The 21,902-nt window shown below is 41.5% G+C and overlaps 1 protein-coding gene across 2 annotated transcripts; it reads left to right on the top strand.

Annotated features, from left to right (window-relative positions):
- Positions 1–4,001: 4,001 nt before the first annotated feature.
- PRPH (peripherin) lies at positions 4,002–17,689 on the top strand. Of its 2 annotated transcripts, none has more exons than XM_069970080.1 (9): positions 4,002–4,609; positions 8,162–8,222; positions 11,322–11,417; positions 13,618–13,782; positions 14,211–14,336; positions 15,097–15,317; positions 15,639–15,688; positions 15,895–15,974; positions 16,975–17,689. In XM_069970080.1, exons 1-9 carry the CDS (start codon positions 4,098–4,100, stop codon positions 17,020–17,022), a joined length of 1,359 nt encoding a protein of 452 aa, XP_069826181.1. In that variant the 5' UTR covers positions 4,002–4,097; the 3' UTR covers positions 17,023–17,689. The 2 variants fall into 2 exon arrangements, with proteins under 2 accessions (XP_069826181.1, XP_069826180.1); XM_069970079.1 differs by having other exon boundaries at positions 16,972–17,689.
- Positions 17,690–21,902: the final 4,213 nt, after the last annotated feature.

Raw genomic sequence — 21,902 nt, 5'->3', positions numbered from 1 at the left:
AGTGAAGGAGGCGGGATCCCCTTTAACATGAGATGGTATCTCATTGTATTTACTTTACCGCTGCTTTCAAAATTCTGCTGGTTGCCCTTGGAAACAGACAGAGTGTTATTTGTTCACCGTTGTCAGGCTTGTGGCCCAACAGATTACATTGGACCGAACTAAGCCTTCACTATTTACTGCTCTTTGGAAACAGGTTATCATCTGAAATCTCCATATACAGTGGTTTGCAATAAATTAGAATATCAACAATTTTTTTTTCAGTAATTTAATTCAAAAAGTGACCTCATATATTCTATTACATACAGAGTGAAATTTTTCAAGCGTTTATTTCTGATAAAGTTAATGATTATGGATTACAGCCAAGAAAAACCCAAAAGTCGGTATTTCAGAAAATTAGAATATTATATAAAACCAACTGGAAAAAAAATGTTTTTAACACAGAAATGTCGACCAAATAAAAAGTCTGTACAGTAAATGCCCTCAATACTTGGTCAGGCTCCTTTTGCATGAATGACGGCATCAATGCGGCAATGTGGCATGGAGGCGATCAGCTGATGGCACTGCAGAGGTGTTCTTGAAGCCCAAGTTGCTTTGATATTGGCCTTCAGCCCGTCTACATTGTTGACTCTGGTGTCTTTCATCTTCCTCTTGACAATACCCCATAAATTCTCTATGGGGTTTAGGTCTGGCGAGTTTGCTGGCCAATCAAGCACAGTGATGCTGTGGTTAGTAAACCAGGTATTGGTACTTTTGGCAGTGTGGACAGGTGCCAAATCCTGCTGGAAGATGAAAATTCCATCTCCAAAAATCCTTTCAGCACAGGGAAACATGAAGTGCTCTCAAACCATCACTGATTGTGGAAACTTCAGACTAGACCTTAAGCAGCTTGGATTGTGTACCTCTCCACTCTTCCTCCAGACTCTGGGACCTTGATTTCCAAATTAAATGCTAAATTTACTTAAATCTGAAATCAGCACCTTGGACCACTGATCAACAGTCCAGTTCTTTTCCTTGGCCCAGATTCTGTTGTTTATTGGTCAGGAGTGGCTTGACACATGGATGCAACACTTGTAGCCCATGTCCTGCAGAGGTCTGTATGTGGTGGCTTTTGAAGCACTGACTTCAGCAGCAGTCCACTCTTTGTGAATCTCTCCCACATTTTTGAATGGCATTTTCGTTACAATCCTGTTAAGACTGCCATTCTCCCGGTTGCTTGTGCACCTTTTTCTACCACACCTTTACCTTCCACTCAATTTCCATTAATATGCTTTGATACAGCAATCTGAGAACAGCCAGCTTCTTTAGCAATGAACTTTTGTGGCTTACCCTCCTAGTGGAGTGTGTGAATGACTGCCGTCTGGACATCTGTTAATTCAGCAGTCTTCCCCATGATTGTGTTGCATACTGAACAAGCCTAAGGAACCTTTTATAACACTTAGGAAGCCACTGCAGGTGGCTCCTGTTTTTCTTGGCTGTAATACATAATCATCAACTTTAACAGAAATAAACGCTTGAAAAAGTTCACTCTGTATGTAAAATATATGAGGTCACTTTTTGAATTGAATTAGTGAAAAAAAAAAACATTTTTGTTAATATTCTAATTTATTGCAAACCACTGTAAATTTACAAATAAATGAAGAAGGTTTCATAACCTGTCCACCCATGGACTGCCAAACAACTAAAACAAATACTTTCTGGAATACTTTCTTGCAAAGCTTGCAGCTAAATATAAATGGTGTCAGGTAGCTGCAGGAGCTGCTGGGTCTTAGAGGACCCAGATAAACTCTGTGGGCAGTGTCAGCATGCTGGATTCCCCTGTAACTGGGGAAAATATGTCAGCCCACCAAACAATAAAAGCTAGTAAAGGATGGGTTCACATGTAGAGTATCCACAACAAATTTCACGTTGCGAGTTCGCAGCAAAATCCGCTGCAGATACAATCCCTGTCATTTTCAATGAGAATACATAATGCAGCGGTATTGTCATCCCGCTGCGAGTATGTACATGCCGGCCCCCTTAACCCCCGCCAACCGGAGCATAATTTACCTGCTGCATGCTGCGGCTGCATCTGAGGCTCCCGATCCCCGTAAGTCCTGCTCAGCCAATCAGTGCACAGCCCGGCCGCAGTCACTGATTGGCTGGGCGGGACCTTCAGGAGTCAGGAGCCTCAGATGCAAGTAAAGTATGTTCGGCGGGGGGTAAGGGGGGCCGGCATTAACATATGAGTTTGTATTCTTATTGAAAATGACAGGGATTGTATGTGCAGCGGACTTCGTTGCGAACTTACAGCGTGAAATCCGCTGAAGATACGGTACGTGTGAACCCACATAAAAGAATATTTTTAAAGTGTACTTGTCAGCTCTGAATCACTTTCCAAACTGCTGACACTGTTTAACAGCTGGTAGGTATAAAAGACACATTGCACCTTTTATATATCTGTCTGTGCTTCAAGAACATAGAAAAATGCTTTTATTCTCAGGTACAAAGAGTCAACAAGGCTTTCCCGAATCCCTGAAATGCAGCTAGCTGTAAGGGTCGTATTACACGGGCAGATGGCAGCCCAATACATACTGTAAACGAGCGCCAATCTGCTAGATCAGCGCTCCTTTACTGGGCCCATTACACGACCCGATAATCATTTAGCAAGGGCTGCACGGACATCGTTAGTGATGCAGCCCTTGCCCAAACAGTTTACATTCCCTGTCCACATTACCGGTCTTCTCTTGCGCTCTGCTTCCTCCCTGGTCCTGCACGCTGCAGCTTCAGAGCAGCCTGTCTGGGCTGACAGGCCGCTCAACCAATCACTGGTTGGGACCACTGCAGCCAGTGATTGAATGAGGTGCCTATCAGCTCTGAAGAGCCACTCTGAAGCTTCAGCGCACGGGACTGGGGAGGAAGCAGAGTGTGGACGGGTAATATAAACTGTTTGTTGAATCGCCAGACGTGGGCTGTGCATTGCTATTACACATATTACACAGATGCGTCGGCGGCGGCCAATGATTTTAGGTCTGGGCCTAAAGAAATAATCAGCTGATGATAGTTTCATCGGCTGATCATTGTGTTTATTAAACAAAGCGATAATTGTCTGAATCGGACTGGTACGCCTGATTATCGCTCCATGTAATAGAGCCCTAAGGGTGGGTTCATACTGAGGAATTCTCTTGGATAATATCCGCGGAATTCCGTCGGCTGTCCGCGCGCACGGCCGTGCGCCTTTTTGCCGGCTCCATAGACACCATTCTATGGGCCGGCGTATTCCGCTATCCGCCGAAAGAAGTGACATGCAACAGTGACATGCAACATTTTTCTTTGCACAAAAAATTGCAGCTAGATGTTTGCTGAAAGTCAGTGCTGATATATAACCACACTATAAACAATTGTTTTTCATCTGTGAAATTTTCTGTACTTTTGGAAAGTTTTGAGGTCCTGGACCTTTTTTTTTTTTAATGCAGCATGTTTTAGGTATGATGACATCTCTATAGGTCTGATCAAACGCCTTAAAAAAAAACAAAAGTTTTTTTACAAGCAGAAAAAAACACCATAAAAACCAATGTGTGAGGAGGGCCTAATGTGTATAATTAATGCCGCTTACAATGTGACCGCACTATGTTATCGGCTCCTAAGGCTTGCAGTGTCTGACCTCTAGATAAAGCAACTGCTCTTGCCATTTATATTACTGCAGGACATTTTCGTCTGCGTAATATTTAGAGATGTGAAGTGTTGGTGTTCAATAGCAATTTACTGAATGTCTTATAGGGCATTAAATCAAGGCACCGAAATCTGCTTCATCATCGGTCACTTTCCTGTAAAATGTCTTGAACAAAGTCCCAAACTTCCATCTCAGCAGCATTGGCAGGCACAGTATGCAGAGGCCAGCAGCTGAGATAGTGGGTGTGGTGGGATGGAGATGCAGACCCCCTCCTCCCGCAGGCCAGAAGAATAGATCCATGTGGTCCCACAGGGAGGGGCACAATGATGCTCAGTGCTGTCTTATAAAGCTGCCTGCATGAGGCACACACTTTCTCCACAGCTTCTCAGAAGAGATCAGCATTTACAATCTAAAGGCAATTTGGAGCAGCAATACTTCCCTCAACACCATGAGTCACTCTGGACTAAGGACCACTTCAACTTCTTACAGACGCACTTTTGGGGCTCCTCTTCTATCCCCAGTCTCCTACTCTTCATCTAGATATTCAACCTCAAGGCACTTGGGCAGCCCCTCCCCAGGCCCTTCCAGTCGTTCCTCATCTGCCTTCAGGGTGAGGTCCAGCACCCCAATCCGGGTCTCGGACAGGGTTGACTTCTCAGTGGCTGAGGCTCTCAACCAGGAGTTCCTGACCACACGCAGCAATGAAAAGGCAGAACTGCAAGAACTCAATGATCGCTTTGCTAGTTTCATAGAAAAGGTCCGTTACTTAGAGCAGCAGAATGCTGTGCTAGTGACTGAGATCAATCAGGCCAGGTCTAAGGAGCCCACAAGGGCTGCCGAACTTTGCCAACAAGAGTTGAGAGAGTTGAGAAGACAGCTGGATGCACTGGGTAAGGACAGGGACCGTATCCAGGTAGAAAGGGACAACTTGGCCGAGGATCTCAATTTTCTCAAGCAGAGGTGAGAGGTTGGGGGCAGTAAGGGTCTCAAATATATTCACGATAATGCACAATATATAATTGGTAGTTCTCAAAATGATGGATGATGGTGAATGTGTGTTGCACTTTGGTAGAATGAAAGCACTGAAAACTAGTGACATCTGTTATAAGAAATGATGACAAAAGTCTTATGGAGAACCACGTCCATATAGACATAATCAAAATAGTTTAACAACTGGTGTCTTTGTTTCAATGCAAATTAGGAATCTGAATGGAAATTTGAACCATTCATTGTATTTTGCATGACTAGTAGTACATTATTATTCTAAGAGGGTGGATATATACAATAATAAGAATAACAAATGCTAATTTTTAAGTGCATTAGTTGGTAGTATATGATACATACAAAAGCTAATGCCTATAACACATCCTTAACTGGCAACATGGCTACCTATGTTTGGCCTGTAGCCAAGATATGTGCAACATGTTTGGAGAAGGACTGACATTTTTGGACTATGCTTGACACTAGCAAAAGTTTTTAGAAAGACATTAAAGTTCTGTCTTGTACGATGTTTATGGATGAGACTGTTATTTACTTTTTTATATAAAAGTGACATAACTGTCGTAAGTAGTCCCATGGGTCACATAGATGGTGCACAACAACAGCCAGTGGTACAGAAATTCTTTTAATTTTTCATTGAAGTAACACTTTTAGAAAGTTGAATTATTGATATTGTCAATGCCTTCTTCTAACAGACCTTGGCGCTAGTAATTTTTTTATTGCCATGTGCTGGGATTTCTGAGAGATTTTACAAAGTATCAGCTACTTTTTCCTTACAGTATAATGAAATTCACTTGCACATTTCTTGAAAATTAAAATATAAATTATGAATCACTCTATGGAATAGAAAAAGTCTCACTACCAAAAGATTAGGCGTAGCCCAAAATATGTCATACCATAGAGGATGAGCGCCTCCAACAGGTATCCATTGCCAGAACAAATAGGGTGTGGTCCTCCATATAGATGGTACGCAGATATTGGTAGCATTGGACCCTTCAATATATAAACAAAGAATAAAATTTTAAAAAATCCTATTGTTTTAGCAGCTGTTTTTGCAGTTATTTTATATATTTTGATTTAAATTTACAAAAGTTTACATTAACCTTCTCTTTTTAAGTCTTCAGTGATTCCTACAAAAGTTCAGCCCTGGGTTTTATTCACTTATATGGAATAATATGTCTACCAAAAATGTTGGAAACTCAGGATATGGTGACTATGGGTAGACTAGTTAAAGATGCACTTGTGTTCTCGCAGGTTCTTATACTTGTGGTTATGTTAACTATAAGATAAAGGAAGCATTGGCACTTTTGTTCTCTTGATTTTCCCACGGAAGATGTCACTCACAAGGTCACTGTGGAGAAAGGGACATGTCTAGTGTGCACGTTAGTTAATGCTGACTTAATGCAGATGGGTGAAGTAATGAAACTAATTTATTATTTGCAGCGCCAAACCTTTTGTCTACCTTTTATTTACTGTGTAGTTAAGTTTTAACTTCTGTTGCTTGGGAGTAGCCATTTTTCGGCTGACTAAATTAGGATTAGTGATGAAAAGTCCCCAAAAATTATAACCCCAGCTTTGTGTTACTTATTTTCAGTTCTGAGAATTTCCATTAAAGGTATACTGTTGCAGATAACTTTTGATGTTAGAAACTCACTTTCATGTCTACCATTAGGCTGGATTCAAGCACAACATTTTGCGTTTTTATTAGTGTTTTTTTTTTGTTGTTTCAAAAATACTTACTATAATACAAAAATACACTATAGTTTGCAGTAAGTTATTGATCAGGCCAATGAATGTTAATCTTTTGCAGGCGTTTAAACATTTGTGTGTCCTTACATTAGACTTCCCAGCTGAGACTTTTACGATATGTCAATCAGAGATGTCAGGGTCAATCTGTGAGGCTCTGCCAGCTGAGACCTTCACCACCATTGTCCTGTGTAAATTTCCATAGGTAATTTCGATAGTCTAATTATTTATGCAGACATAGTCCTGGCTATAAAGTCATTGGCCACTCTATCGCCAATACAGTGAGAGGCCAGTCATAAATTAAGCATAGCTCACTAACCGTGATGTCACCTACTTATGAGTCACACAATTAGTGGCGAGACGGCACAATGACAGAACTCAACAGTGATGTCACCTATTATTTTCACTGCAATACAGAATGCTGTTACCCAGCCAGCTGTTGATTTTCTTGAATATTATAACTGAGGGATCTAAAAGTGACCCTGTATCTTTAGTATCTGGCAGTGTGTTAGGCCAACAGCTGTTCCTCCTAACCCCCAAAAACACATGCATGCTCAATTCAGCCAGATGCAACTGTGAATGTAAATGGGAAAGCAGAGATCTATAGCGGCATTGTATGTCCCTATACCCCTTCCTGAAAACAAAGGGGATGTTAAAATGCAATATGCCTAAACCTCTTTTACCTTGACAAAGAACCAAGATCAGGCAAACACAGAATATTCATTGGCTGGTTGTCCAACCCCACTAACATAAGTGGAATTGGATGAAAGTACTGTTGGATTATGTGTGTCGCCACCATAAGATACTAGAAAGATGAACCAAGATATAGGCGAGTTATAAAATGACATCTAACAAGTGAGGAAATTTGGGTGTGTCTGGCAAAGAGCCAGCCAATTGTCAGTATTAACAGCGGTTTTACTGTTTAGGTTTTTAAGTTAAGAATTAAATAGAATGCTGGAGGTTGTAGTTATTAAGTGAGCATTGCTTTAAGGGAAGCCTGGCCCCATAAAAATGCTATCTAATCTATTGCCATCAATCAGCACGATTACATGATTTACTAGGAAGTTTAGTACCTTTAGTTATGTAATTAGTACAGAGGAGCGCAACTGGAGCACGCAATTATTCAGCATTTCAAGAAGTTGGATGCAACCCTAAGGTTGGCTGGAAAACATGGATATAGCCATAGGCCATAGGCTGTATCCATATTTTCCTGGACTCCCTATGGCTGCATCCATCTTTTTTAGCCAACAATATTGAAATGTTGAACAATCAGACTCGAGCATGCTCCAGTTGCGCTTAGCTCTAGTACACAGCAAACAATAAAAGTTGCCAGAGTAGAGGACGCACAGTTTGCTGGTTGGTTTTGGCAACAAAACGTTATTATTTTTCTGATTAAGTCAAAAGAGGACATTGGATGTAATCAATAATATAGACTACTGGTCATCTGGGCTGTTAACTAAAAGTCTCATCAGTCTGACCAGTGACATATGGCTGTTCTGCAAACCACCTGTGCTCATTGATAGTCACATTCTGTCCATTGTGGGCAGACTGATGATAACTGATCACTTTCAGGGTGTGGCAGAGGGTTTCTCCTTGAGGATCTGGCAGATGTCCAGCCAGACTGTCTGTGCTACTGTGCTAGACAAGAGTCATACAGAAGAGCATTAACATATGAGATGAGTTTAATATCTATGTATCTAGCTATATAATATCTGATTATCTGTTTATTAGAGAAAAAGCTTTTTTCATGGTTTAATTATTTTCTAGGTTAGATGAAGAAGTTCACAAGAGAGAAGATGCTGAGAACAATTTAGTTCTGTTCAGAAAGGTAAGTAATATTTCATTTTCCTGGCCTCTCCACAGCCAGTACATGATAGCGTGGTTTTGTCTGCATATAGTAACCATATGTATGGACATGACAGTCAAAGAAAGGACGCAGTATTACATGGCAGCAGCCGCAAACGTATGGACAGCAGAGTTTTGAAACTGATTTCATGGCTGCACAATTTTGCAGATAATCAGCTGTTTTACCACAGCCGTCAATAGTCAACTTGAAAACCAGGCTAATAACATGTCAAGTCCATTTTAGTTTGTGTGCAGGGTTTACACCGAGCTTTTTGGCACACAATATAACCAGAATACGCACAAAAAGGGGCCAAAAAGTTCCAATTTACACAGCAGTAATCCGAGACTACCCTCCAAATTTTTGTTGCAAAACTTGCACTGTGTGCACATATCCTAAGTAACAAATCTAATGCATTAATAGTTAGGTAATAAAACCATACATATCTGCGTACATACATCAGTGTATACTGAGGGAAAATCTTCCCACTTAAATGTAGTACATATTGGTGTTGCATACAGTCTCTTCTGAGTAATTAAATAAATGGTATAGTTGAACCCCAAAGTCAACTCAAAGTTTCTTCAACAGTGTCATTGCTCACTGTGAATATGGGCCCTATTACACGGAGCGAATTCCAAATCAGGCCAACTCGGCAGATTATTTACCCCATGTTTCCTGCTCCCCTCAGCTGTCTCTGACACTTCTGAACCCATATCTGTACTGACAGGCCGCCCAGCCACTTACCGGCTGCGGGGCTGTCCTGTAGGCCCTATTACACCAACAGATCTGACGACAGATTATCTGCCAAAGATTTGAAGCCAAACCCAGGAACAGACTATAATCAGAGAACAGGTCATAAAGGAAAGACTGGATTTCTCCTCTTTTCAAATCCACTCCTGGGTTTGGCTTCAAATCTTTAAATCTTTGGCAGATAATCTGTCGTCAGATCTGTTGGTGGAATAGGGCCTTAAAGGGGTTGGCCACTTTATAGTAAAATTGCTCAGTATACAGTATTAGTAAGTGTACTCACTGTATATACTGACAGCAGCTCCCTGTGTACCTCATAGAGCTAATATCAGTCTCTCCTTCCTCCAGGCTGTGCTGCTCTGCTCTGTGGTGTGTCTGTCCATAGGATTGCTGACATGGAGGAGCACGTGACCATGCCCCTCCCCCCAGTGTCCACCACTGAGCCTGTATGTGTCTATGGAGAACTCAGTGGACAGGGCCTGGTCACATGCTCCTCCATGTCAGCCATTTTGTGGACTGAAACAAAACAGAGCAGGGCACCACAGCCTGGAGGAGGGGAGTCTGATTTCAGCTCTATGAGGTACACAGGGAGCTGCTGTCAGTATATACAGTGAGTACACTTACTAATACTTTGTACTGACCTATTTTACTATAAAGTGGCCAACCCCTTTAAGTCAGTGATTGGCTGAGCCGTCTGTCACTAAAGACCCAGGCCAGAAGTGTCAGAGGTGGCTGCAGGGGGCAAGAAATGAGGGAAAAAGGCACCAGGACACCAAGGGAGCCTGGATAAGTATAAACTTAATTCTTTTCTGTGTGAAAGTCAGACATTGCTAATGATTTCTATACTGCCCTTGCTATATGATCGTAAAACTGTTTAATAGGCTTAGGCTAGGTTCACACTGCGTTTTCAGCATCCGTTTAACGCATCCGTTTTTTGCAAAAAACGCATGAAAAACGGATTGCAAAAAACGGATTCATTTGTGTGCATCCGTTTTTCCATTGACTTCCATTATAAAAAAAAACGGATCCGTTTTTTTTGGCGGACCAAAACGGACCAAAAAACGTTGCTGACCCTATTTTTCTGGACGTTAAAAAAAACGGATCCGTTAAACGGATGCTGAAAACGCAGTGTGAACATAGCCTTAGTAGGCGAGTGCCCATCTACTAGATTAGCGTTCACTTACACTGCTCATCAGGCTTTTAGTCCTATCCTTCAGCTTCAGGTGAAACATAGTTATATATGGTCTTACAGATAGTTTCTATTATTCCATTACCACATGTAACTATGCTGACTCTGCTCCCACCTCCCCATTTCTGTGACACTGTGTAATTGACACATTAATTAGGCTTTTCTTTTACATAAATTAGCATATATTATCATGTCTGCACAAAGAATGTCTAGGAGGTCTGGGGCTCTTATAGGGCATTAGTTATTCTGTCGCTTTATGGTTTTTATTGTATGTATGTGTATCTATGTGCATAGCTATGTAAAAGACATAATTCTGGATGGATAGGTGTTTAACCCGCCATGTAAGCATTCCATGGCCAGTGCTACATGTTTAGGGCATATTGCATTTTTACAGTAACATGGCTGATAAGACAATCCATTATTGTTGAATAATACATCATCAGATGACAACTATTGTAACAATTGCTCAGTGTCTGCTTTGTAGTCCTGGCCCTAAGTATGTCAGGTTTAATACAATACTTGAAAAGAATATGTGTGCACATTAGAATTGGCACACATGGCTATATACATCAGCTAATGTGAAGGGGTTAATGGACAGGGCTTATACAGTAGGTGTCTGCTGTTATGTGCTATGTGACAAGTCCCATCTAAACCAAAATGGTGCAGCTAAAAACTATAGATCATGGCGCAAAAAATAATCCCTTATCCGGCCTCGGTCAGAATAGAGGAATTTTAGACATATAAATTAAACAAACAAAAGTACTTAAATGAAACAAAAGTTATATAAATTGGGTGTTGGGTATAAATTGTGATCGTATTGACCTGCAGAATACAAATAAATAAATCATGTCAGGTCAAAGTGGAAGATTTCTGCTCTGCAAGCTAAGATTATGTTCTTTTGACAGCCATCTTTTAGGACGTCTGTGTCAGTTTTCTATGGGGATTTGCTGCTGTGAAAAGTTCCTGACATGGACAGAGGTGGCAGCAGAGAGGACTGTGTCATACTGTATAGAACACTTCCTGCAGCACATTTTTTTTAACAGAAACAATTTACAAACCTGTATACCTTTCAAACCATTTGTATACGCATACAAAAGTGTAAACATATGTTCATACAGTATATGCTGAATTTCCCTATAACCTGACAGGATGTAGATGATGCAACCCTCTCCCGCCTGGAACTTGAAAGAAAGATTGAATCACTGATGGATGAAATAGAATTTCTAAAGAAACTTCATGAAGAGGTAAGTCTGTAATATTCATAGTAACTTTTATTCTTGCTGTGTGACTGTCTCACAAAAACTGCAGCAACATTGCCTTGTGCTGTGCAGACTCATCATTAGCAACATTAATTTTCATGACGTTGTGATGTCACATTTAAACATTGTGGGGTAACAGTGTAGTATATAGACCCTCGTGTGGTCCTCCAGTTATATACAGCCCTCCTGTGCACTCCCCATTAGTATATAGACCCCCGTGTGCTCCCCCATAAGTATAAAGCCCCCTGTGTGCTATCCCCAGTATTATATAGCCCCCCTGTGCGCTCCCCCAATAATATATAGCCCCCTTGCTGTGCACTCCCCCAATAGTATATAGCCCCCCTGTGCTCTCCCCCAATAGTATATAGCCCCCCTGTGATCTCCCCAATGGTATATACCCCCTTGCTGTGCACTCCCCCAATAGTATATAGCCCCCCTGTGCTCTCCCCCAATAGTATATAGCCCCCCCTGTGCTCTCCCTAATAGTATATAGCCCCCTTGCTGTGGTCTCCCCCAATAGTATATAGCCCCCCCTGTGCTCTCCCTAATAGTATATAGACCCCATGTGATCTCCCCAATAGTATATAGCCACCTTTCTGTGCACTCGCCCAATAGTATATAGGCACCCTGTTCTCCCCCCAATAGTATATAGACCCCCTGTGTGCTCTCCCCAATAGTATATAGACCCCCTGTGCTCTCTTTAATAGTATAAAGCCCCCCCGTGCTCTCCCCCATAGTATATAGACCCCCTGTGCTCTCCCCCATAGTATATAGACCCCCTGTGCTCTGCCCCATAGTATATAGACCCCCTGTGCTCTCCCCAACAGTATATAGCCCTCCTCCATCCATGGCGCTCCCCCCTGACAGGCTGGACAGGCTGTACAGGTGGACAGTGTAATGTCACATTTGGACACTGTAAAGTGACTGTGGGGTATTGAGATGTCACAGTAGGGACTGACGTGATATTCAGACAAGATGATGTCACAGTGGGGGATAGTGATGTTACATTGAGTATTGTGTTATGCACAATGGGGCACTCTGATGCAAAGAAGAAGAATTGGGGTGTTTGATACCCCTTTGGTGGTGGAGGGTTGTCCTATAGCTTTAATTGCATTTCAATAAAGATTTATTTCATCTGCATTTCTGGGTGTGTGCTGTTTAGTATACAAATTTCGCTATGTTTAATTGTCATTTTATGTCCGTTTGAAGTACTCGTAAATGACAGGGATACATTAACTCACTCCATTCACTTGGGAGTTATATAACTCCCATAAAACTACTTAAAATGTTTCATTTTAAATGACTATAGTATAGAGTATAAGGATGGGTATCATATTAAACACCACAATGTTAGTTTTCGAATGATACCAGGATGGAAGCTACTGTAGGTGTAATATATTTAAGGAGCAGCACTATTCAAAGACCAGAGACTACCTTTCTGGTTGTGACATCATGACACAGGAAGTCTTCCTTTATCTTCTTAAACCCATAGAAACTTGCCAAACCAATTCCCAACCCCCATCAGGGGCAGTGATGAGCAAACTTCAGAAAAATGTCTGGGTATTTTATTTTTTCCTGACATTCCTAGGGCAGTATCCAATTTCTCCAGAAAATACGACATTTTTCTGAAGTTCACTTAGGGGGATCACACCTCCTTTGTGCACCCCTTTCTTCAATTTACCAACCCCAAGGACCCTGAACCCACCACCCAACGCAAATCCAGGAGGGGGCGAGCAAGACTCTCTTCACTGGACCTCCACATTTGGAAGAAAGATGACAGTCTGCTACTGCCATTTCTCCCCCTCTATAACTTACAACAACGGGGCATGTAAGGACCTTTCTACTTTTTACGTCATTTAAGATTTGTATTTCGAATGAACTGGGGAGAAGATGAACAGTTACACATCTAACCCTTCTCAGCACCACGCATCTACTCATCCCCAGGCCTCTAGAGTGTGGAGAGTTCTAGCCTTGTCAGTTTTGATGATTTTTGAAGATACATAAATGTAGAAATTTTTGAAGCTGTTGTGTTTTCTACCTCCATCAGCCTTTTAGCCACAAAATAGATTTTGAGGTTTTTTTTTTTTGCAAAATTGTACACTTTCTGGCAAACTTATGAATGTTCTATGATAAGTCCTGGGTGGCCTATAAGTATACTGAATATTGTAATATCATCTCAACACAGGAGCTCCAGGATGTGCAAGTCTCTGTACAGGTACAACCCATTCATATGGAAATTGAAGCTACAAAGCAGCCCGACTTGACCTCTGCCCTTCGGGAGATTCGCAGTCAGTATGAAAACATTGCAGTCAAGAATCTGCAGGAGTCTGAGGAGTGGTATAAATCTAAGGTAAATGGGAAAAATACAGATAAGCTGTAACATAATAGTAATAGACCAGATATTTATCTTCATGGAGGAGAACTAAATGTAAGGGCCCTTTTACACAGGTGATTATCAGCAACGAGCGCTCTTAGAAATGCTCATTGAGACGATAATCATCCTGTGTAAAAGTGCCATCGATCAGCCAATGAGCACCGCCCTTCCGCTGCTTTGGTCTTTTGTGCAGCCGTAATATTTATCGTTATTGGCTGCACATCTCTTTGTGTAAACAGATGCGCGGCCGATGACAATAAATGTTAATGACCGCCCTAACTATACAGAGAGTGGATTTTATGTTTTAATTTGATGTATTAGTTGTGCTGTAATATATGGTGAAGAAGTCAACTATACGCATTACTTGTATGAATATATCATTTACTCTGTCGTTTTCTCCATAGTTTGCTGACTTGTCTGATGCGGCAAGCCGCAACAATGAAGCGTTGCGCCAAGCCAAGCAGGAGATGAACGAAACCCGACGACAAGTCCACAGCCTGACATCTGAGATTGATGGACTTAAAGGAACAGTGAGTATTTTCTTTTCATCAAGGCTGCTTTTAAATATTATATTTTTGCGTTTTAGAGTTTTCAGTGTAAAAATTTACTTTTATTTTATTTTCGAAGATGTGTACCATTGCCAATTAAATAAAGGATCAACCTGTATATTTAATATATGATGCCATTTAGCAGTTTTTTTTATTGTCTATTCTTTCAAGATGAGGACAGAAAGGGAATTGTATTTTGTGGGGGATACATGGAAGTGCAAGGTCAATACGGAAAACTGGTTTGTGTTCAGCACCGAGGACAACACATCGAACATGTCAAATAGCTGTGCATGACAGGGAACGTTCCCATGGATTTTGCAAACTTTTGAACCACAATATTGAAAATCTGATTGTGGCAATTGATTTCTGATACAATTCTGGCCTTCTATGATGTGCTACATGACTAGTGATGAACAAACTTGCCGAATACGAATGCTCGGCATTTGACTCCCAGTGGCTGGAGAAGTTGGATGCAGCCCTAGGAAGTCCTGGGAAACATGGATACAGACAGTAAATTACAAGTTATACTAAATCTTTTATCAGAAAGCTCTATATCAATCTGCTCAGCTCTCCTGCTCTATAACATAATGCTGATAGATCAGATAACGTTTAAGTTTCCCTTTAAGATGCCTCTATACACACTCATACTCTCCAATGACTGTTTTTCATTGTGTGTAACAAATTCGACTTCTAGTTTCTGTTATGTTGTTAACATGGATATATGTTTTGTTGTCTTGTATAGAATGAAGCTCTAATCCGTCAGATGAAGGATATGGAGGAACAATTTGGGATGGAAGCAGCAAATTACCAGGATACAATTGGGCGTCTGGAGCAGGAAGTGCAACACATGAAAGAGGAAATGGCGCGTCACCTGAGGGAATACCAAGACCTCCTCAATGTCAAGATGGCTTTAGATATTGAGATTGCAACATACAGAAAATTACTGGAAGGAGAAGAAAGCAGGTGAAGATTCATGAATTAGTGAAGGATTATAGGGATATTTGCAGGATTAAGTTGGGACAAGATTATGGGATTAAAGGGTTGTACAGAATTTACCTGAAGCTGCCATTACAATGATGACCGGGTCCTAGCATCCAGGTCACTTCTCCACTAGTGGGAAATGCCCACTCAGCAGTCACTGACCACAGTGGTGATCCCACCTGTCACAGATTGGTTGGGGAGGCATTTCCAGCCATGCTCTTCTGACCAGGGAGGCAAGTAATGATCCTCCTAGACTTTTCATGGACGCAAACATTATATTATTGTATCTTTGCTCTTTTTCAGGATCGTTGTACCAATTCACTCCATGACCTCTTTAAGTATTAAAAGCCCAGGTAAGTGATTCTCCTTCATAGTCTTGTAAGTGTTCTTCCATGATTGCACTTGTGACACCAATGACTGCAGTATATAGGGGTCGGGATCGGAGTAATCTCTAGCTGCTGCCAGCTAGTGTTAAGGGGTCTATCTATATTTTAGTTGCTTGTCTGTCAATCATCAATCAAGTCATAGTCTGAGAATCTGTATTCCTTTATCTCTGCAGCTCCTGAAATAGATCCAAGCTCTGAAGTTCACACCAGGAAAACTGTAGTGATTAAAACAATTGAGACTCGAGATGGAGAGGTGAGACCTATTCTCTGATGTCAATGCCAAAATAATGCATTTAAAGGGGCATTCTGTACTAGAAAACTGTAACCTCTAACAAGCTGATCAGTGGGAATCCAACCACTGGGCCCCCACCAATCACAAGAAGAAGAAAATTGTCCTCCTTCCCAAAAGACTGGAGCTCATGTGCTTTATGTATTGTTTAAGGGGGTTCACTTATTTCAGGGGACAATATTTCCTCCATTTTCATGACTCAAAAGTACCTTAATGCACCATTGCACACCTACAGGATCTGCAGCTGATTTTCTGCAGCAGATTTCATTTAAATAACTGAACACAGCATCAAATCTGCTGCAGATCCTGTAGGTGTGAACGCACCCTAAGGGTACAAACACACACACCCTATCGCAGCGTATTTTCTGCTGCGATAAAAACCTGAACACAGCATCAAATCTGCACCATCAAATCGGCTGCAGATCTGCTGCATATCTGCTGCGTATACATTGTGTGTGTTTGTACCCTTAGACAGCTGGTGCAAAGAGAGTTTTCGGACCCCCAACAATCTCTTTAGTAAAGTAAAGCCCCGATTACATGGGGCGATTGAAGAGCAAGCGAGCACCGACCTGTCAGGTCAGCACTCGCTTGCTCCTCGTTCCTCGCTTGCTATTACACGCGCCAACAGAGAGCGAGGGGGAGCGCGTAAGGGCCGGTGGGGCCACGGGGAGCTGCGGAGAGGGGCTGCCCAGGTGATTGTCAGATCATCCGGGCAGCCCATAGGAGACAGCGGTGGTCTGCTATTACACACAGTGACGGCATAAGATTGTTGCCAGGCTGATCGTTGACGTTTCAGCCTGTTGAAAGACAACGATCAACCGACATCGTGCATGTCGGCTGATCATTGCCTCCATTACACCAAACCATCATCGGCCGAAAATGGCTTCTTGTAATAGGGCCTTAAGGGTAACCTAGTTATGCAATGTATATCTACTGAACTCGTTTTTTTTTTTTCTTTTAGCAGGTTGTGACTGAGTCCAGGAAGGAGCAGTCTTCTGATGGGGGGAAGTAAAATTACATAAAGATCTAGGAATCTGATGCCCATGTAATACCCCTAACTATCAGAAACCTAAAAACCGGGGAGCAGCCCGTGCTATGATGAATGAGTGACCCTTTTTATTTTGAATGTCACTTATGTGGCGTTCAGGTGTCACCAATATTGATTTCTGTCATTGTAAAACATCTCTTAAGTGCCTATGTCCCATATTGTGTTATGTCTTTTATATTCTAATGATGGATCAGACTATGAATATATGAGATGGATTTCTCATTCACTTTCTCACCTCCTATCAACAAGACTAAAATGTAACTGAATTATTGGATATGTGAACATACAATGAAAGCAAATGCTGAACACATTACATTAGTGTATACTATGAGAAAAGAAGGTAAATGTTTGTCTCCATACGCCTCTGACATCTCACAGGTATTGCAGTATGGCTTCTCGGCCCATCTCTACACATTGTCCACATAAATGTAAGCTTGCTGGTTGGTTTTTGGCTCTGGCTGCTGCCCAGAACAGGAAATGCTTAATGATAAGTTAGCTGTAAAGCGACTCTGGTGCTATATACTTCCTTCCTGTCTGTACTGAATGGGACACTACCCTTTAGCGTTGTAGCAATGTACTGTATATGTGCCATGTCTGCTTAACCAGCTAATAAAATGTTTGCAGCAATGAAGCAGGAGTCAGATCACTTATTCTTAAGGATGTGTGTATGGACGTATTTCTAACATCTACCATAAAAATGTAAATCTATGTGTATATAGGGAGAGAGTAGTTGGCACTGCTGAAATACAATAATGACAGTTCGGAGGACTGGACACAATGCCTGTGTTGGGGGTGCTCCCGGCAAAAGCAGAGAAACAAACAATGGTCAAATAGAACAAAGACAATGCGGCACTCACCGACTTTATTCAGTGCATCACATCAAAAGGGACGACAGGTGGAAGCGCGGGTCGCGTTACGTCCACTGGCGCTTCTTCCTGCCAAGGAGATAGGAAGAAGCACTAGTGGGCATGAAACGGTTCTCCTGAGGGAGTATTCGCTCGCAAGTCCACCTGTCCTTCCCCCTTTTGATGTGATGCACTGAATAAAGAGCCTTAAGCCTGAATATTCGGTGAGTGCCCCATTGTCTCCGTTCTATTTAATCATTGTAAATTTATGTGTGTTAGTAACTCACAGAAAGATGGTATTGCACAAAAACATATTTCATAATAAACACATAAAGATTAAAAAAAAAAAAATATATATATATATATATATATATATATATATATATATATATATATACTGTACATTATCAGTCACTGGAGTGAATTTGAAATAGAGAAGATTCCTGGCAGAAGAAAAATGTCGGCCTTTTGCAGGAACTTTCCACTGAACAGCGAGCAGTAATGAAGGAGGGCATGTAAATATGGTTGCTTTTTTATTTTTTTGTGCACCAGGAGGCATTACCTAAAAATACTTCCCAGCCTGAAAAAGTCTTTTAAATTACAAATGTTTAACCAGCTACATTATGAAAGCCTTAAAAGGGTTATCCAGCTGGTTTCAGAAAGTTATATAGATTTGTAATTTACTTCTATTTAAAAATCTCAAGTCTTCCCATAATTAACATTTCCTGCAGGACATACAGCATGGGAAGACTTAAGGTTTTTAAATTAAAGTAAATTACAAAGCTATATAACTTTCTGAAACCAGTTGAACTAAAAGAAAATGATTTTCACTGGATAACCCCTTTAAAGCAATACCGTAAAGAAAAGACTGAGATCTCTCCTCTATTCAAATTCATTCCTGGCCTTTGCTTCAAGAATCTGTCAGACAAATCTTTGTGTGTAATAGGACCTTTACTCATCAAATAGACGGTACCAACTTTTTTTTTTGGGGGGGGGGGGGGGTTACAGTACAGCTCAAAAGGGAAACAGCAGAATAGAAGACTCTGACTTTCATGGCTTGTGTGTTACATCTGCTTTCTTTAAAGGGAATGTACCATCAATACATTCGCTTTAAGTCCTGCACATGGATAGAATGGCACTAGCGCAGGGAAGCCCGTTACACTGTCCATTTTTTCGGTTCCTGCATATGGCGCCATTCTATTCCCGGACACAGAGATGTTCAGCAGAGATGTTCAGAGGGGAGTGCCCAGAGAGAGAATAGGTTGGACCTTTTCTGATCTCTGGATAACCACTTGAAAATAAATATTATATGGGAATTTAATAAATAAGACATATCTATCATAATAAAATATAGTGTTACACGCAAATACTGCATTATGCAATTTCTGTGTTTATTTTATAAATGAATCAACTAATAAAAAAAGGCATCCAAATAGAGATGAGCAAACTGGGTTCGGGTTCGACTCGAACCCGAACCCGAATGATGAGAATTTGATTAGCGGTGACTGCTGAACTTTGATAAAGCTCTAAGGTTGTCTGGAAAACATGGATACAGCCATTGACTATATCCATGTTTTCCACATAGCCTTAGGGCTTTATCCAACTTCAGCAGCCACCGCTAATCAAATGCCGAAAGTTTGGGTTCAGATGGACTCGAACATGGTCGAGGTTCACTCATCTCTACATCCAAAGCAAAATCTTGCTCTTGGCAAAAACTTTAATAAATCCTTAAAATCTTTAATACAAAAAAAACAATGGAGGCCTATGGAATTTAAAATGCTATGACTGCCTTAAAATGACAAACCAAGTCAGCTGTATTTGGAAAAAAATACAATGACCTACAATGTATAAAAACACCACAAAAAAAGCATTGTTCTAAGTCTGTTTTATATTTTCCCATCAACTGCCCTTGGCATTTCTAGGCAAAAAAAACACCAAAAAAAATAACAAAGCCATACACAGAAAAAAAATAACAAAGCCATACACAGGAACCACACATTATTACAGTGGCACTAAAAGAACACTAATTCTTGGAGAAGCATACAAGTTTGCAGTATTGCCTAACCGCCTCTATGTTACTACACCCAAAAGAGGAGAGCGGACTTACTCATGAAGCTGGTCCACTCTCTTCTTTCTGGTGTCGTGATGTAACAGTGTATGTGCAGGAACACACTAGGCTTGCCGTACTAGCGAAATTAAAGCGTAAGGGCAGAGGATATAGCCCACATCACATGGAAATGTATGTATATGCAATAGCAGTCGTGTTTTCTTTAGCTGCCAGTGGGCATAAGGGTGCACTTAGGGGCTAGTGAATGACCCTGGTGCGCCAAGCTTGCTTATTCGTAGTTCATCAATTTCATTTCATTTCATCCACTCTCAAAAATGGCGCTATAGATCTGAAAAAAAGGAAAAATATCCTTTTGTTTAGGGTCACCAGTACTATAAAAGCACACAAGCAGGTTAGATTTGAAACTGCAGATTTAAAAGGGTACTCCTCATGTCGCCCCTTACTGCTGCGTCACCTGCAGTATATAAGTACATGTAAAACTATACTGTTAAAAAAATAATAAAGTTGTATTACAAAGTAATATAACTTTATTAAAGTGTACCTGCCGTTATAACTTTCAGTCTAAATCAACAGTACATGTGATATAAAGCAAGTTTGTAATTTACATTATTATTTTTATTAGTTATCATGGAAAACAAAGAACTTCCTGTGTTCTTGCTGTGGCCCGGATTGCTGGGACTGGTATTGAAGTTTCTGGTGGGCTCTGGTGTTTTGGGGGCTACTTGTCACGGTGGCCAGAAGTGGTAACACCCATCCTTGGACACAGGGCAGGCGTCAGCACAGGGCTCACCTGGGCAAGTGCCGGGGCCCACAGTGTCTCTAGGGGCCCAAATAGGGAGAGGGGCCCGGTGTTCTAATGTTCAGCCTGCTAACTGTAGCGCAAGGTGAGGGGGCTGAACATCAGAAGACACAGGAGATTCAGGTCCTGCACAGAGAGAGAAAAGAATGAAGGACCTGATCACATGACCAGAAGGTCCTCAACCTCACATTGTGGAGAGCAGCCAGACAGAGAGGAAGAGGGAGAAGACTGGGCTGTTAGTGCTGTGCGCATCAGTGTCTGTGTGTCTGTGTCATTCAGTCAATGTCTGTGTCAGTCAGTGCCAGCGATTGTGCATAGTGTGTGGATTATGTGTGCATAGGGGATGAATGAGGGGCCCACTGAGGCTCTGTCGCCCGAGGGCCTTAAAAAACCTGGAGCCAGCCCTGCCTGGACACACAGCAACCGGACCTTAAGTAAAATGATGTGAGGTGCAGAGCGTAGGTGCAGGTGAGGCGGCATAGATGGCAGAGGGACACTTTTACAGTATTCAACCTTACTAGAATGATTCTTCAGTGCAACAGAAATAACAGTACTTAAGTACAGTGGTACCTTGGTTTAAGAGTAACTTGGTTTAAGAGCGTTTTGGTTTAAGAGCTCACAGTTTTTCAAAATTGTGACTTGGATTAAGAGCATTGCTTTGGTTTAAGAGCTCCCTGTACTGGGTGGGAGCGCGAGTGGGGGAGGGGCATGGTCTGCATAGCGGCGTCTACAGCTCTGTACTCTGACCCAGGAAGTCTCCCTCACCTTCCAAATCATAGCAGATCCACTTCAGGCTGGGGCTCTCATCAGGGGACAGGACTGTGGAGGTAATCTCTCCATAGCTGTAACCCCTCTCTCCCCGGAGAGTGCTGCTATACTGTGCCCACATATGTCCTGCTCACTCCTTCATGCTCCCTGTAGTCTCTGTCCGCCCTTGTGTTTCCCATCCTCTCCATTACTGTACAGTAACTTATAATATCACATTTTCTGCTGTTTCTGAATGTTTGTTTCATTTGTTATACATGTTATTCAGAATAATAGATGATTATTTTTGGGGTGTGGAACCAATTATCTGCATTTCTATGATTTCTTAGGGGAAAATTTGCTTTGGTTTAAGAGTGGATGTAGATTA

Source organism: Dendropsophus ebraccatus, chromosome 5 (genome assembly GCF_027789765.1).
Source record: "Dendropsophus ebraccatus isolate aDenEbr1 chromosome 5, aDenEbr1.pat, whole genome shotgun sequence".
NCBI classification, from domain to species: domain Eukaryota; kingdom Metazoa; phylum Chordata; class Amphibia; order Anura; family Hylidae; genus Dendropsophus; species Dendropsophus ebraccatus.
This window is presented reverse-complemented; position numbering and strand designations above follow the sequence as displayed.

What these genes read in the sequence shown, in the direction of transcription:
- PRPH (XM_069970079.1), top strand. Translation starts at nt 4,098, where the DNA reads ATGAGTCACTCTGGACTAAGGACCACTTCAACTTCTTACAGACGCACT. An exon ending in CTCAATTTTCTCAAGCAGAG is followed by an intron (nt 4,610 to 8,161) that starts GTGAGAGGTTGG and finishes ATTATTTTCTAG; the next exon opens with GTTAGATGAAGAAGTTCACA. An exon ending in CTGGAAGGAGAAGAAAGCAG is followed by an intron (nt 15,318 to 15,638) that starts GTGAAGATTCAT and finishes GCTCTTTTTCAG; the next exon opens with GATCGTTGTACCAATTCACT.